This window comes from Rhea pennata, chromosome 3 (genome assembly GCF_028389875.1).
Source record: "Rhea pennata isolate bPtePen1 chromosome 3, bPtePen1.pri, whole genome shotgun sequence".
NCBI lineage: Eukaryota > Metazoa > Chordata > Aves > Rheiformes > Rheidae > Rhea > Rhea pennata.
The window spans coordinates 77,703,593-77,719,749 of record NC_084665.1 but is presented as its reverse complement, the minus strand read 5'-3'; the positions used below and the strand labels follow the sequence as shown (position 1 = coordinate 77,719,749).

Here is a 16,157-nt window from a genome sequence, read left to right as displayed (position 1 = left end):
GATTGCATTATAATTGATATTCTTGCTGTTCTTTAAGTTTGAATTCTGCTGCTGACTGTGTCTCATACATCTGTCACATGAGCTCCTTCCATCTAGTAGTTTATGATGTTTATATTTGATTTGTTTGTCTGGTACCCCTGTTATGGTATTGTGAACAGCTGTTACTGTTAGATCTCTGCTCTCATAAGAACAATACTATTTTTTTTCTTTTCCTAATTCCCTCTGATCAGACTCAGTCATTCAAAATGGTCTTAGAGATATGATTTTCTATCTGGATCAGGCATATGGGATCACAGCCCCATAAAACAGGAATATTATCTGTTCCATTAGAACAAACACTGTCACTGCGCAGTCACAGGAATCTTGCTGTCTGATTCTGTGAAGTGCTAAATAGCTATTCTCCATTTGTTAAATAGGGCACTTGGCATCTCGTAGGCTTAGAGCTTGAGTTGAAACCGGAAGTGGTGTGTAAGGTGATACAAGAAAACACTATTATACTTCAGGCTCTGCCTCATTTATGCAAATAGCTTGGATAACTGACATAGTGACTTATTTCAATATATAGTAATGCTCCAGACTAAAATGTAAAAGTTCAGGAGTGGATATAGGTCTCCTACAGCCTTCTTTGCTGCATTACTGGTGATCTGCAAGGATGGCAGAATAGAGTTTGTGGGTGGTAGCAAATGTTCCTGTCACTGGAGCTTAAGCTTGGTGCAGATGCAAGTCTGAGCCTTCAGGTTTGCAGAATCCCTCTCGCTCACTCACCATTCTGGGAGTGTGACTCCACGTTCTGCCCATCTCTCACCTCTAACAGGAGCAGTTAGTGCGGCCTGCTGCCCATAGCTGCAAAGAGCCATTCTAAAGCACATTTTTTTTCCAGTCATCCATGGAGGCTTAAGTACCATCTGAAAATAGCTTTCTGACTAATTTCTGTCAACTCAGTACTGCTGAGAATATCATCCCACTAATCCAAACAAGCTTTCTCTGATTCATTTTTGCTTCCAGAGATTTTCTCTGGTAGGAAAATATCAGTCCCTTAATATTATTTATGCTCTGGTAGCACCTACAGGTCCAAATTGGGATTGCAATGCTGCTAAGCACACTGCAAGATCTACTTTGCATTTCTATCCTGTGGATTTTATTGAGCACAAAGGGATGCATATTAATTCTAGGCATGTGATCAAATTCTCTTCTCGGCATCAAAATCATATCGAGGCATAGCTGGATTTCATCTGTAGATCAAATGCAAACTGTAAAAATGTGGCCATCACTGAATGCTTCTGTATTCTAGACTACTTTTTCCATTGTTAAAACATGAGTTGAAAAATTCCATTATTCCCCTAGTATTCTGGGAAACAATCCAAGGGTAAACTAAAACAACACAAACTGTAAAGAAATGTATACTCACTCCTTCAGAATAATAGAATAGCAGCCCATTGGGCTGCAATGTCCGGAAATTAAAACCTCCTTCAAATTCACCAAAGAGGGACGCTTTCTGGCTTGATGCAATAAAGCTTTCTCCGTTGAAATATGCTTTGCGGGACATCTGCGAATTAAATAAAGTTACAAGTATGCTGTAGAAAACATTTTTAATAAAAAGGGAGACTTTCTTTTAAAGATGTAGTCAGTTCAGTTCTTTTATAAAGCTTCAATATTTTCTGCTTGACTTAACCTAACATATAGACTGCCCCTTGCATGTCATGAAAGTATTAACAAAGTGTAGCCAATTAGACTAAGCCAAATGTTTCTCAATTTCCTTAGGGACTCCAGTGCTCATCCTAAGTCTGCTGATGTTAATGAGCGTGAAGACTATAAACAGAGGGGACTAAAGCCCGTCTCTGAACAGTGTGGCACGGAGTCACCATCATGATGTGAAATGTGTTAGCTTGCATGCAACACTGAGTGCTTGTATTGGGCCATGGTGGTGGGGGGCATAGTCCTCAGCCTCAGAAGGAAAAGCAAGCCTGAAGCAGGACAGATTGCAGCTAGCTTCCTTTACACATTCATTGATGAAGTTGTGTTCAGTGAATTGATCAGTTCTACAAGTGGTGGGCTGCTTCCTCTTCACAGACAACATAGCTTTGGATAGGTATACCTACAGGATAAAAACTGTGAACACAGTTTAGAATTACCGGCCTTGTATTGTAATGAGTAAATAGTGAGTGATAGAGGGGATCTGAAAAGAAATGGCAGTTCCATCAGTGTTCATGCAGTTGTACTGTGTTTCACAGAGGGCTGACTAGACTGATTTAAAGGGAAAACTCATCTAGAAGGTCAATATCTTGCTGTCCTTTTCACGTCATGCAACTGTATTAGGAAGTGTTTGAGGACAATTCTCTTGGTTTCATAAAGAAAAACTGAATTACTGTGGAACATTTGCTTTCAGAATACAGCGCACAGCCTATGTCAGATCCAGCCTTCACATAGCAATTTCAGATACAAGATTATCAAGTAAAACATCTAGTGCTGCAATTCAGGATGAAAATTGGATAGCATGTCAGCAGACTAAATAAAAAATCACAATTAATGCATTGAAGTTTCCTTGGTTGACGACTTTTACTTTGCATTATTTGGAGTAAATATTGACCTTATGGTCGTATCCATTGCCAAAATTTTGTTGTTAGCTCACACTTGATGCTCTGCTTACCAGTGAGTCTTCTGGGCACCCATAGCTAATTCCAAGGGTTCCTGGTTCTTCTAACAAGTTGAAATCCTTCTTTTGGAACTGGAAGCCCTTCATGCAGCCTTTAAAGCCAACACTTCCTGCCAGATGTGAGCTGATGCTGTTGGAAAACAGTGTCAAACAGGTTGCAGTTAAATAACTCTTGCCCTCCTGCATATACTTCTATGGCTGAAGTGTTCAAAAAAACTTGGAAGAGCCTTAATCATTTGCTTCACTAGAGCCCAGTTCCTACATCTTTATGTAAAGCAACTATTAAATCATGTTATCTGCTATGAGGAGTGAAGATACTGAGAACATGAGAAATCAGAAAGGAGACCCATATATGAAATAACTTTAAGAAGGTAAAAACAGATATTGAAATTAAAGTGCATATTTTTAAGTGGGTTTCTGCCCACTTAGGATGAAAACCAGTGGATTTTTGTCTTCATTTTTTCCTGTTCTAGAAAAGTTATGTTTTAGTTTTCTCTTGCTTCTATTGGTAATCTCCATTACCGATGGAGAAGGAAGCAGCTGGATCTCTATTTTATAACAAATATTAGTAACAGAGGTCAAGGAAGTAAGGGTAAATTCTGACTGCTGATGAATAGGTTTATAAATTTGTAAATGAGAGCAGTAGATGGGCTTGCAGAATCCCTTTAATGTCAAGTTTGAGGTAGAGAGCACAGCAGTGTATCCCAACTGCTCCCGCTCACTGCATTTTTCTACTCAACTCCTCACCAGGATAGCACAACATTACAGCGTACTGCAAACATGATGAAATTTATCCTCAAAGTACTTATACTGCACAATGCAAAAGAAGAAACTTGCCTATCCACAGTGGTCTGTGGTAGGGCCAGGAAATGTCATGAGATCTGCTGGATCCCAGTGGAGGAGATAACCAGGAAACAAATACAGTGAAGGAGTGAATGTGAGTTTTCACCTGGCTATTCTGTGGACAGTCTTTGCACTTTCTGTAGCAGGAACTTTAGCAGTGGGATTCTTCTCACCTCAATTAGGATGATACCAACAGTATTGACATCTACTTCTGTACTAATTTTCCATGATTTATCTCACTGTGAGGTAGAGATTTGCAACATGGCAGATGAATCAGGCTCTGTAAGTGCCTATTTTTCTACATTGGCTAAACTGACCGTCAGGTGGAATAGTATAGACATACATATCTGAAATCAGGTGAGAGGATGAGCACTATGAGGGCCTAATCTGTTCCTCAGTGAAATCAGCATGAAGGCTAAATCAACAAGAAGGCTCCTCTCCAGTGGGATTTGACTCAAGATGTGGGGTATCAGTCAATCAGTTTAAACTGTACTTGACTGGCCATGTGACTGGCTGGGTACCACAAACATGCCTTTTTGTTAAATAGCACCGACTTAAGGAACTACATTTTCTAGGAGCAATGGGAACTAAGGAAGATAGGTTAAAAACTAAAGAAAGGTTTCGTATGAATTTGTTCCTTACAATTCCCAGCCCCCAGTGCTCCTAGCTCTCCGTAGCACTTTGCTTTTTTGCACTGAATGAGATGGGAGAAAAATAACATGTAACAGTGGTTCCAGATTCATTTATTTGGGAAAAAGACAGTTGAGGCATGTGCTGTAGAAGTGAGTGAAAATGCATTGTTTTGAAGGAAAATTAAACTCCTTCTCTATCACTACAGCTAATTCTTCCTTCTGCCTCTGCCCCCCAATGTCAGTCGAATGTAAATCTCTCTAGAAAAAGGGAGTACAAATATCAGTAGAAGATGATTTAATTCTAATACAGACTTATGTTCCTGATGCAAATGGAATGTTGTCACCAGGTTTGGACCATTTTGGACCATTTGGCTTTTTGTTGTCCACCCTTGTCATTAGAATGAAAGCTGAGTACAATATCCAAGATAAAGGTGTAGCTATGCATAAGTCACTTCCTTAAAAACTTCTAAGTACTATGATTGATCACATTTTTACATAACATATTTAAAACATAACATGTAGACCGTTACATATTGTCTACAGATTTTTTTCTGATATCACTTGTGCCTTGCACAGCTATTTTTCCTGCTTTGAAAGTATCTTCCAGGTTATTTTGCAAAATGACCACAATTCACTTTGAAAACTCCAGGCATAATTCATATGATTCATTGTGTATCTTACATCTGTGAACAAGTTTAACTTTCCAATGATTTGGGCAGGTACTGCACATTTGCCTAATATTCTAGGTCCTTCTGGACTTTTTCAGTTTTCTCTAGGTTCAGTTTACCAAGGAAGTTTTTACTATCCTTTGTTGTTTATAGATCATTACTGTATACATTCAGTACCAGCCTTAGCAGAGATCCTTTGGGCATGTGCTCTACATCCTTTATACTGAAAAATTGAAATGTGAAAACTGAAGAGTTACACTATGTTTTATCTTTCCTAGCTGCTTTCTAATACATTGGAGTCTTTTCTCACTCCATCCCAGTAGTTTTCTTAATAGCTCTGTATGACTGACCTTTATAAAGAAAGAGGCTGCGTAAATTGTATCACCTGTTTTTCCCTTGCCACCATTTTGTTTGCATATTCAAAGAAGGCATCACTTTTCTTTATAGGAAGTTTGTCCTTATCATAAAAGCTTCATCTATGTTTTGTATCTGTGACATTATTTATTGATTCAGCCAGTTAACCTGACAACAAAATAAGTTTTCAGGGGATTTACCAGTAATACCTAGAAACTATTGTGCAACATTTACTATCTTCAATTTTCTAACATAGAAGGTGTTTCAAAGAGAGACCATATTTTTTGTTAAGAGTTGTGACACTTACATTGGCATCTGGAGTCCTTCTGAAAATGATGGCTTAGCTGTCTCACTCAGGCAATGTGCATGGCATGTCAGAACAGCATCTGAAGCATCTAGCCTGTTCTCCCTGTGTCACCTTAGTCCAGTGGGTTCCCATTTCAGGAAATGCAAGTTATACAGTCTGCTGAGACTAAGCTTGGCTTCTATCAAATGGTATGATGGGAAAATGAGAATTTTTCTATTCTTCCCAATACTTTCCCACACCCATGTAAAGCTAGCTAACTTGAGTCTAGAGAGAAACTGAGACTGATTACAACTGAAGTGAATGGTAGGAAAAATACCATCTTTAGATTTGAAAATGCAGTTGGTAAAGGACTTTGATCCTTCAGCTAAGGCATTTCTATTTTACAAAGATCATTTTGTGCATGGTAAGGAGGAATAGTGCTTCTATATAGGCATGTGTTCTTTGAAAGTGTTTATTTTAAGAAGACAGCAATTCCTGTTACCCTTACTGAAGCTAGACGAGTAGTTGTCCTGAATCATGTCTAATCCTTGGTGCTTCAGAGCTCTTAGAGAAAATTAGAATGGTGTGTAAGGGGTTATGTTTACATAAGGTGTTGAGACTGGGAAAATATGACTGTGAGCCATTGGGCACAAGTCATAAAACATTACTTAAATGTAGTGATTGCTTGACAATAATGATTGAATACTGGTTGTAAACCAACCTGGACTGTAAGATCTCAGTAGGCGCTCCTCCAATGTAGATGTCTGTGAATGGCATTGCTGTTCTTTCGTTGTCCATGCTTTTTATATGTCGCCTGTCTACTACCAAGATCATCTTCTTAGAATTGTGGTATATAATAGAAATCTGAAAAGAAAAATATGTACTTAAATTTAAGTTTCCAAAATGTCATATTTTTAAAATTGTCATGGTGATTTTGCACAACTGATTGTACCTTTATGTTTTTTAGCTTTAACAGTAATACCCATTTATCAAAAAAGTTGTTTGTAAATTAGGAAGAGCTGACCACAATTATTAGTAGGGAGCTTATTTTGATGTCTGAATTTCTCTAAAAAACAAAATATTTCACTTATGTCCAGACCTGCACAAAACTACTTATGTCAAATTCTACACTGATGCAAGGAGATCAACTCCATTAATTTCAGGGTGTTTTCTTGATTTATCCAATAGGAAGTTATAGGCATACTTTTATAAATACTTCTTTTATTGTCAAAGAATAAAAGGCTTAATTCTGCTCTGCAAGTTTAACAAAACTGTAGCTTTATAGATCAGACTTTTGAATTTATACCAAATAAATATCAGGTGAAGCAAGCCACTATTGGAGTTTTTTACTGCTGCTGCTATAGCTACACTGGCTTAAAGCAAATTCTCATAAAACAAGATGCAACATGATATTTTTGATCTACAAAGCCCCCAAATTACTGTACACATATAAAAGATGGATAGCTGAATAATCTCCCTTTGTCTGAAATGTGAAATGCAATACTTACTGTAACACAATGTGTAACAGCTAAGGTGATCAAGTTAACAGTGACGTGTTTTTGTGGAGAACTGTATGATTGAAGGATACAGGTTTTCTAGGTATAGTTTCATTTTTAATTATTATACCTTTTCTCCCACAGTAAAGTGTCCCCTGCCTGTACAGTCAATAACCTGGCTAGTAGTATATAAAATCTGCCCACAAGTGCTGATTTACCAGGAAGCAGAGAGAGCTTTTCCTCTTCACCCAGCTGTGTTGGTGAGAGGGGCATGTGATCTTTCACATGCAAGGTAGTTACGCAGTCTGCTGTTCTGCCCAGCCTACTGCGCCTGCCACAGCCTGGCTCCTCATCTTTGTGTTCTTCTAATTAGCTTTGGAGCAAACTATTCCTGCCTTGTGTTGGAGTTAGCCAAATGAGGTGACTATAACCCCATCTCTACCTCATGAAATTTGGCATCGTTAATCTGAGCCTTCTTCATGGAATCCTCTAGCAGAACAGGGCCGGTACTGAAGCCGAAGTCATAGCGAAGGTACAGGAAACCATTGTGCATCTCTAGACTGAAGAACATACTCTGTGTAAAACAAAACAGCAGTCAGGAAAGCACTGTGATTGTTGTAGTGAAATTAAGCAGTGTAATCAGAGTGGCTGATGCTTATCAGGAACAGTGTGCTACTTCGAAGAGGCCTTTTTGTTTGCAAAACTAGAATACTGTGTTTTGGATTTGTATGTATGGTTATATATGTACTTGCAATATATGTATATACATTCACACACATAATTGGTTGATAAACAATGCTTATTTGGTGGCTTGGTAAACTGTCTATAGGAATAATATTTAGTAGCACAAGTGTGTCAATATTCTTTACCAGCAAAGTATTCCTAATGTGAATACCTCTATGTATGGGCAAAATAAAACCACATGCCCTGAATGAAGTTATACTTCATGGTGAAAACAGCATTTTGCTGGAATGGCTATGTCTGCAGTAAAAGCTTCTGCCAGCACTGCTATGATAGTACAGAGTGTATCTCTTCACAGCCGTGATCAGCACCGGTATATTTGCTGAAGGCTGGGCAGTAGCTATGGTTTATTTGGTATCCTGAATTTGATTTCAGCATTTCTGGACTGTTCTTGTCTCATTGTTTGGCTTCTGTTTTGTGACCAAGTGACCTAAACTTTAAAAATAGGAGCTCTATTTTAGGAAATCTTCATGGAGCTGAATCTTCCTTGAGAAAGGAAGAGGAGAACTAGGCAATCAAGTTATACTTAAAATCAAGATCGGTAGCATAGAGTTAGTCTCATTCCAAATCTGAACATAAAGAAACAGAAAGCACAGTTTACAGCAGCTGTGCACCTGGACTGATGCTGTTAATGCTAATGTTTGCATTCTTTTCTGGTGTTCATATTGTAAATGTCTACTGGAGACATGGGAACAATAATTCTCAAATCTGCAAGACAAGAATTGTTGTCTCTGACACTAATTATCCAACCCTCAGAAGTCATTACTTAAAGTAGTAAAATTAGGTTTTAATGTAGTCTTTTTTAGTGAAACTGCAGCTTGCATTTTTCTTGAATAGCTTAAACTTGAAAATGAAACAAGGAATACATTCAGAGCATTTATGAGCTGTCCTTGCCGAATTGAGTAATGAGGGGCTGCTTAAACAGTCTATCTGAAGGCATCTGTCAACAGGCATGGCCTTCAATGGCTGATATCATACTTGATCACAGCTTCCACCATAACATACAAAGTGCGTATATCACAAAAATTTCTGTAATCTTCTGGTTGGAAAAAAATGAATGATCTGCAATACCACTGTTACACTTTGCAGCAACTGGTTAGTGCAAAACTTCCTGACAGTGAAGGTTGTTGGTGGCATAGTATGTTACAAAGCAAATTGCTCTCCAGAAATTCCTTTTGGAAGTTACCTTATAGCAAATGCTAGGGAGTAACTCTTCTAATGAGAGTAGAATTCATTCCTGTCTGAATGTCCAATGCAGTGGTACATGTAGGTGTGTGGATTTGTCTGTGTGTGCAGACTGCGTCTACACAGTAAACTGAAACTTATTTTATTTATTTGCTGAGACTTACTTTGGTTACTGAAAACTTTAGTTTTCAGTAACTAAAATAAATGTCAAACTCTAATACTCTTCCAAGACACACTTATAAGGTGGTATCTATCACAAAGTGGCTGCTTTATGGAAACTACTTCCTGAAAATTTCCTATAGCTTTGACTGTACATTCAAATTTAAGTAAAGGTGCAAATATTGGGCTTAACTAGATTCTCTCTCAAATTGTCATCACAGTGGTATGACAGCTCTGAAGTTCTGACTTTCTCTGTATGAGAGCAGAATCTACCTTAGGGCCCCAGCTTCTCATGGCCTCTGCAAGGTGTCTACTAATACTCTCGGAATGTATTTATGCACCAGCTGAACACAAAATGTTTCTTCATCCCTCAAATGAAATCTGAGGACATAAACATTTTAGATTTTCCATTCACTGCAAATACGGGAGAAGATGTGGTGCTTACGAATAAAGGTAATTGGCAGAATTTGGTACTCACTCCATTAACCATCAGCAAGATCAGTCCATTGTCTGTAGGTGTGCGAACTTCTATGTCAAACCGAGTCACCTGGCTGAATCTTCCCCGTCTCTCAATGTTTCTTGCCACGGCATAGCCAGAACCATCAAAGAAATAGCTCACAGCCCGGCTCTGAGTGAAAGCTAATTTATTTCTAGGAAAAACAGAGAAACAAAATTTGGCATAGCTTCAACACCAAAGCTCCCCATTTTAATTTAAGGAAATTTATAAGGCTTTACAATTACAATGCTTTCTTGAAATGTTATGAACTGATGTTTGTTCCTGGCAGCAGTGAGCCATTGGCTCTCTACTTCTCTGCTTTTTTTGGATTTTTTTCTAAAAAATTATGTGTAGCTTTGAGGGTGTATCTAACTCTGTCATTAGATCACACTTTTATCCTGTGGTGTATATAGAAGACTGCAGGAAAGTTCTTCTGTATATTCTCATGAAGTGGCAGGGCCACAACCCATCCTCAAGGAGAGGTTTTCATATTAAGAGCTTCCCCGGCTTCTGCACAAATCCATTTTAATTCTCTATGGCCTTTAACTGAGGATGGGCTCTGCTGGGGAGCCCAGAAGAGGTGGCCTGCAGGCACATCTATACTGTCTGTGTTTTCTGGGCATAGGAATACCCTCAAATTTGCTGCACTGCCTAGAGTTAACTGACAGTGGTCATATTGCTCGTGGGGACAGGAAAGAAGTCAGGAGCAGTCCCATCCTATGGCTAGCAGAGTGGGTAATAAAATCTGGGCTGTGCCCCAGCTAACATGCAGGGCAGCAATGCTCTACATTTCCATTTTGAAGGCATGAGCGAGGATAGGCAATAGCAAATAAGTAAGTTCAACTTGCTGATGAGACTAGGAGGTTAAAGTGGCAAGGCTCTTTCTGGACAAGTCAGTATCATCTTCAGATTTGTATTCTGGAAAAAAGTATGAGATATCAGGACTTGCACTTTCTAAACCAGAGCAGAGTAGCTCTGGGATTGTCTCCTACCTGGCACAAGGTGGCGATGTGGTGGTGTTCATGTTATAGATGTGCTTGAAATTGTACAGGCTGATCACATCATCATTCAGGGTAGCCAGTTCCAGGCAGCCGATGAAGCCAGGTAGGTTTAAGCTAGGAGGGAGCTGTGCAGGGAGCAAAGATAGGTAAAAGGAGAAAGGTTCGTTATTTGGTTTTCATGAAAACATTTGTGCCTGGTGTCAGTTTTCTCTCTGAGCTCTTCATATTTTGAAAAGAATGGGATGATACTACCTTCGAATAGTCTTTGCAGTCCTTATCAACTTATGGCCATTTAGCTGTAAGTCAAAATGGGGCACAGTGAGAACAACAGTTTAGGTAAGGCAACTGCGAACAGGGACTTCCAGTGTAGTTTTAAAGGGAGCACAATTGGTGGAGAAGGGGAAAAGAATTAAGATCTTGCTGTTACATGACTAATCACAGATCTTACTTGATGTACATGACTCTCTCAATAGATATTTCATGTTTAATGTGTAGATATCCTCTTCTGCCTGAAAAATAATTTCACTCCATCGTGAAAGAGAGAGAAATGAGACACCATTTAAAATACAGGGCACCTGGATTCAAAATCTGTACCAGTGGTTAATACTCAGTAGATATTATTTGGAACAGTTAGCAGGATACAGAAATTCATTCTTTTAACAAAAGTCACTGCAAATGGAATTTGAATAGCTGCATTAGTGAAGGGAAAATATAAAATAAAGCTAACAGAGCTAGCGTATCATAGTTTTATCATGCTGACTGTTGATACGGATGTTGTTCACTAGGAACTAGACTGAAGCAGCTGTCTCACACAGGTCTTCAGACATGTTTTGCATGGGCAAGTCTTCAAACCATTGTAAGGCTGAATTTTAACCAATCATAATTCAAAATGGATCGCTGTATTACTATTTTGCCAATTGTTGTAATATTAGCAATACATTATTTTTTATTCTTGTTACAGTTGTAGAAGAAAAATTGTAAACATCTAGGACTCATTAGCGCTACAAAAACCTAGTGGCCTGCAAACTTGTTAAGCGAGGCTAATAGGTCTCCTTAGTTTCTGGCTACTACTTAATAGCCAATAAGCTTTTTCCCTTTTACTACCTTTCAGAAAAACTTAATAGCAGCTAATGTGAATCTGGTCATGTTCTTACTGCATGACATGATGTGCTAGAGAAAGCAGTACTTTTGGCCATGGCTAAGAGATGGAGTCCTAGAATGATAAATGGCAGAACAGGAACATCTTATTTATTAACCATTTCCATTCTGTAATGGAAGTCCTAACAAGATAGTTTTATGTTATTTAAGTCTGAATATGGGTACTTCTCTGACCAACCTTGAAGCCTGGAGGCACGCCACCAACATAGAACACAGTATTTTCAGGTTCTAAATTCAGGAGAGAGCCAGGACCGAGAACTTCTCCCTTTTTGATGAATTTTTCTTCAGCTGTGCTGCTAAGACTGGGCACAGTTAGAAACATTTTGCCATGTCTTCCAATCCTGTAGAGAGGAATTGGAAGAGAAGAAGTTTTCATGTTGTTCGTGTTTTCATTTTCATGCTAGACATCAAAACACCTCCCAAAAATAAAACAAACAAACAAACCAGAAAGAAAGCTCCCACTTCCAAGAAGAGTTTATATTACATCAGTTAGATGATTGGTAGACTGGAAGGAAAGAAAGAGAAACTGTAGACACTTTGTCTTCCTCCCTATGGCCCCTGAGTCCTGACTTTAAAATCACTGGGAATTTCCATTTACTTCAGCAGGAGTAGGAGCAGATACTTAGACTACTACTGATGGACAGTTCTTTCTGGGTTTTTTATATTTTTATTTATTTATTTATTTATTTATTAACTGTATGATTTTGGTGAAATGTACATTAGAACTTTACCTCTCAATTTTGATAATGCTGAAGTAAGAAGGCCAGGTGCTGACTGGCTTGGAGTCCAGCGGTATCTCCACGTCTTGGCCTCCCAAATTATACATATACACAAGATTATCGTTCTTAATTGCAAGACCAATGTAATTTTTTGCCTAAAACACCAATGGAGAAGGATGTCAGAGCTACAACAGTAAAAGAGATTTAATGCAGAATGTTAGTAAAGGACAGGCTATGTTAGACAAAACGACACCTTAACTAACAAGCAAAAGTTTTATTATCTAATTGCTTCACTTCACCAGATAGAACTGCACAGAACAAATCTGTCCTCTGAAATTTTATCTCATATCCATTTTGACTGAGGTAAATACAAGGTCATAAGGTGACTGAAATTTGTCATGTTTAATTGGAAGCTGTTCATCAGTATGTAGTGTGCTGTGCCATATGTAGGGTACAGTAAGAAACATTTGTCTAAAGCCTAGGTATCATGCACTCTAATTAAATTTTCTGCCAAGGGCGGTTTCTTTTCAGAAAAGCCTAAAAAGAAAAGCCTGCCTCTTTACCCTTCTTGATTAATGGCTTGCCAGGATTATACCTAGCTTGTGAAAGATGTGATTTTTCTTCTTTCAGGAACCAAAGTTTAAAGAATAGTTGTCTCACAGCACTTACAGGTGGTGAGAGCGTATGTTCTTTCTACGTGCTTCAAAGTACTGATGTACAGAGTACACAAAAGCAGCACAAGCTAGAGGCAAAGAAACCTTCTAATCTTGTGGATCTCTGAACTTAAAGATTTGGAATCTACAATCTCAGCAGCATAAACCTGGTTAAAATGTGACCCACAAAAGCTAGATAGGGATCAGGAACTGCTTCAGAGCAGCTCAGTACTGACAGTGCAGATGGCAAATGTAGATCACAACAGTGACAATCTCAGTAGCAAACTGCGTAGGCAAACTAATTTGCTTCTTAGAGAGAATCCTTCATTGTTTGGGGTGAGAAGTCTCAAGGACAAGAGTCTCAGAAGCCCTTGCTCTTAGCATGTCACTAAATCAATGACCAGAATGAATAAGACATGTAGGAGGCACCTCTTATTGTGAGGCATGGAGAAAAGGTGAGAGGAAAAACCAAGAACAAATAACCTTTGCACTGCTTTCCCCATTTTTTTTTTTTTGGTATAAAAATTAACGGGGTTATTCTCATACATTTTTGTTTCCAAGGTACAAAACAAGTCTGTCCGGAGATGCTGCCAGTTGTGGGTTGTCTTTCTGAAGCTTTATGTACAAACTCATGGAAGTGAAAGACTTCAGTTCTTCCAGGTTGATCTTCGGATTGACTTCAACAGCTGACTGACCTCCAAACGTCATAGAGACTTGGACCTGCAGTTGCAAGTGTGCTAAGTGAGACACGTTATTGCTGATTGGGGACATTACTTAATGTCAATGTGCAAGAATTGCCAGCAACCTCCCTTATTACAAGAGTGAAATGGGCACCTACTCTATGTTTATTACAATCACTTATGGAAGACATTGTAAAGAAAATGAAGGAAATGGATTTAAAATTAATTAAAGTTCCTAATTAACTGTACTTAAGCATATTCTTAATGTAAATTAAATTTCAGTGTTCACAGACATGTGCTTAGTTGAATCAGGGCTACATCATTATGCATGGCATATAATAAAAATCTTACATAGCTAGAAAACTTCTACTCATAATTTATTTCTTTACTTTGGAAGTTTTTCTGTCCATGATTAATACTGTTTTATTACAGAAGTTACAGTGGAATATGTGCAATACTAATCAAATTTTTAAAAATTTTCATTTTAATTCAAAATGCTTGAATATAACTAAAGCAATATTTTCAAAGTTAAACCACTATATGCTTGAATGCTGAAATATGTTTAAAGAAAAAATCAAGCACTCAAGCACTGCATGTGTACTGACTGAACTTTGCTTTTTTTAAGTTGATGTATGTGAGCAGCAACACTGGGAATGTGTAATAGTAAACTGAATTTTTGGTTTCTTTGAATGATCTCAAATACATTGTTTTAATTTTCAACCTCAGTGTTATTGTTATGGAAGTATCCTTCATAATTTGTCAGTATGGTAATGAAAGTATTTTTCTCTATTAAATGTGTATGAGCCAAAGATTCTCCTGTCCTTCAGAAAATTAAAGAAAAAAAAGGAAATATTATGAACTAACAAAGGTTTGTATTAAATTTCCATAATTACTACTGCTTGTAGCTAATGTTGCCAGTTGAATAGTGAACTATTATTTTTAACTTTAAATGATTCTGTTACTGTAGCCATCATTAATAGGGTGCCAATTACTTAAGTAAAGTTGCTACCGCAGTAGCAATAGTCTACAGTGAATACCATGGCAATGTTAATTGCTTGCAAATACCAACTGTAAAAAATTTATTAAGTTTCACAGTGCTATGTTTATCCAAGTGTTGGGAGGAGATAATGTCAAGATTTTGGTTTCTAACATAGCCCAAGAAAATGGAGCTCCTAATAAGATGCATTAGATTATTAGTTCTAGTAACTGAATGTCTCATCCAAAAGTTTTACCTTGCTTGCTACGCTCCTGGTTTGAGCAATTAACTCTCTAATACGCTGAATGCTTGCAGAAATATTGTTTGCTGGTGCCTTCTGTTCTACTCTGTGCAGTTTGTCCAGGAGTTGAGGGAAGACTTCTGTAAGTTTCTTCACTGTAATTAGGAAATGAGTGACAGCGTGTAAGAAGCAATGATTTCAGAAAGTGTGGTGATTTGTCAAGGTCTAATATTAGGAAAGTTTTTGGAAAAAAGTTATCTTTGCACAAAGGGAACTGAATGTGCAGCTTCTAAGTGCTACTATGTTGTTGCATCTCTAATACTTTCCTCAAGGAGCTTTGCAAATATTAATCAATTTAACCTTTTCGTCTTTCTTCGAAGTAGATAAATGTTAAACCCCATTTTACAGATATGGTAACTGGAGCAGAAAGATTAATTGATCAGCATCTCACTAGGTCCTATAGCTGACCTGGGGGTTGCATCTAGGAGTATAGGTTTATAAGCTCTTCAGAATCATTTTAGGGGAGCTGAAAAGGTTGCTTCCCCCAGCTCTCAACTGGCCTCTCTCCTGGATAGCAGCAAAGGCTGAGCAGGTGATATGTCTGTGGATGGTTCACAGCCCAATGTATTAACAGAGAAACTGCTGCTTTCAGATTGTGGTATTGGCAGGCCTGCACTGTACAGTGGTAGGACGCCTTAGCTGATGATGCCTTGGAACTTAAAATGTATTTACTGCCTACTCCAACACTTGTGAGTAGTAAACTCCTCAGCTACCAGGCCTACATCTACCAGGGGTCATAAATCAGAGTCCTAGAGCTCCAGTCTTTCACTATTGTGTCTTTTGGCACATATGTGAGAGGGACTATTGCCAAAAGGAAGTGAGGGTGCTTCGTTGTGTTCCAAAGGAGAGAAACCCATTCCCAGAAAGAAAAGCGGACAGAAAAACTACAGAGAAAGAGAAATAGCCACCCCTAATTATAATCCAATATCATCACATCACATCCATTGACATTCTGCCCTTTAAAGGATACTTAAATATCACTTTTTTTTCATCTTTAATTAAATGGAGGTACAGCTAGCTGAGTATAATTAAATGTGAATTTAGCGAAAAGCTGCATGTATATAAGAAATAACAAATATTAATAGCTAATTTTTAATGACATGGCTCCCTATAAATGCTAAGACCAGATTTGTAGGGTTTTCATTTCTATTTTAGG

General features: G+C 38.1%; 1 protein-coding gene across 4 annotated transcripts in view; it reads right to left on the bottom strand.

Moving 5' to 3' along the window:
- The window catches only part of LAMA4 (laminin subunit alpha 4), a 107,799-nt gene that overhangs the window by 14,203 nt on the left and 77,439 nt on the right, over positions 1-16,157 (bottom strand). For all 4 annotated transcript variants that reach the window (XM_062572630.1, XM_062572631.1, XM_062572633.1 and 1 more), the window contains 10 exons: positions 14,957-15,096; positions 13,591-13,764; positions 12,404-12,546; positions 11,851-12,013; positions 10,506-10,639; positions 9,496-9,667; positions 7,375-7,506; positions 6,158-6,300; positions 2,648-2,783; positions 1,409-1,546 (listed from right to left, as the gene is read on the bottom strand). In XM_062572630.1, coding sequence (XP_062428614.1) covers positions 1,409-1,546; positions 2,648-2,783; positions 6,158-6,300; positions 7,375-7,506; positions 9,496-9,667; positions 10,506-10,639; positions 11,851-12,013; positions 12,404-12,546; positions 13,591-13,764; positions 14,957-15,096 — 1,475 coding nt within the window. The remainder of the gene's footprint in view (positions 1-1,408; positions 1,547-2,647; positions 2,784-6,157; positions 6,301-7,374; positions 7,507-9,495; positions 9,668-10,505; positions 10,640-11,850; positions 12,014-12,403; positions 12,547-13,590; positions 13,765-14,956; positions 15,097-16,157) is intronic.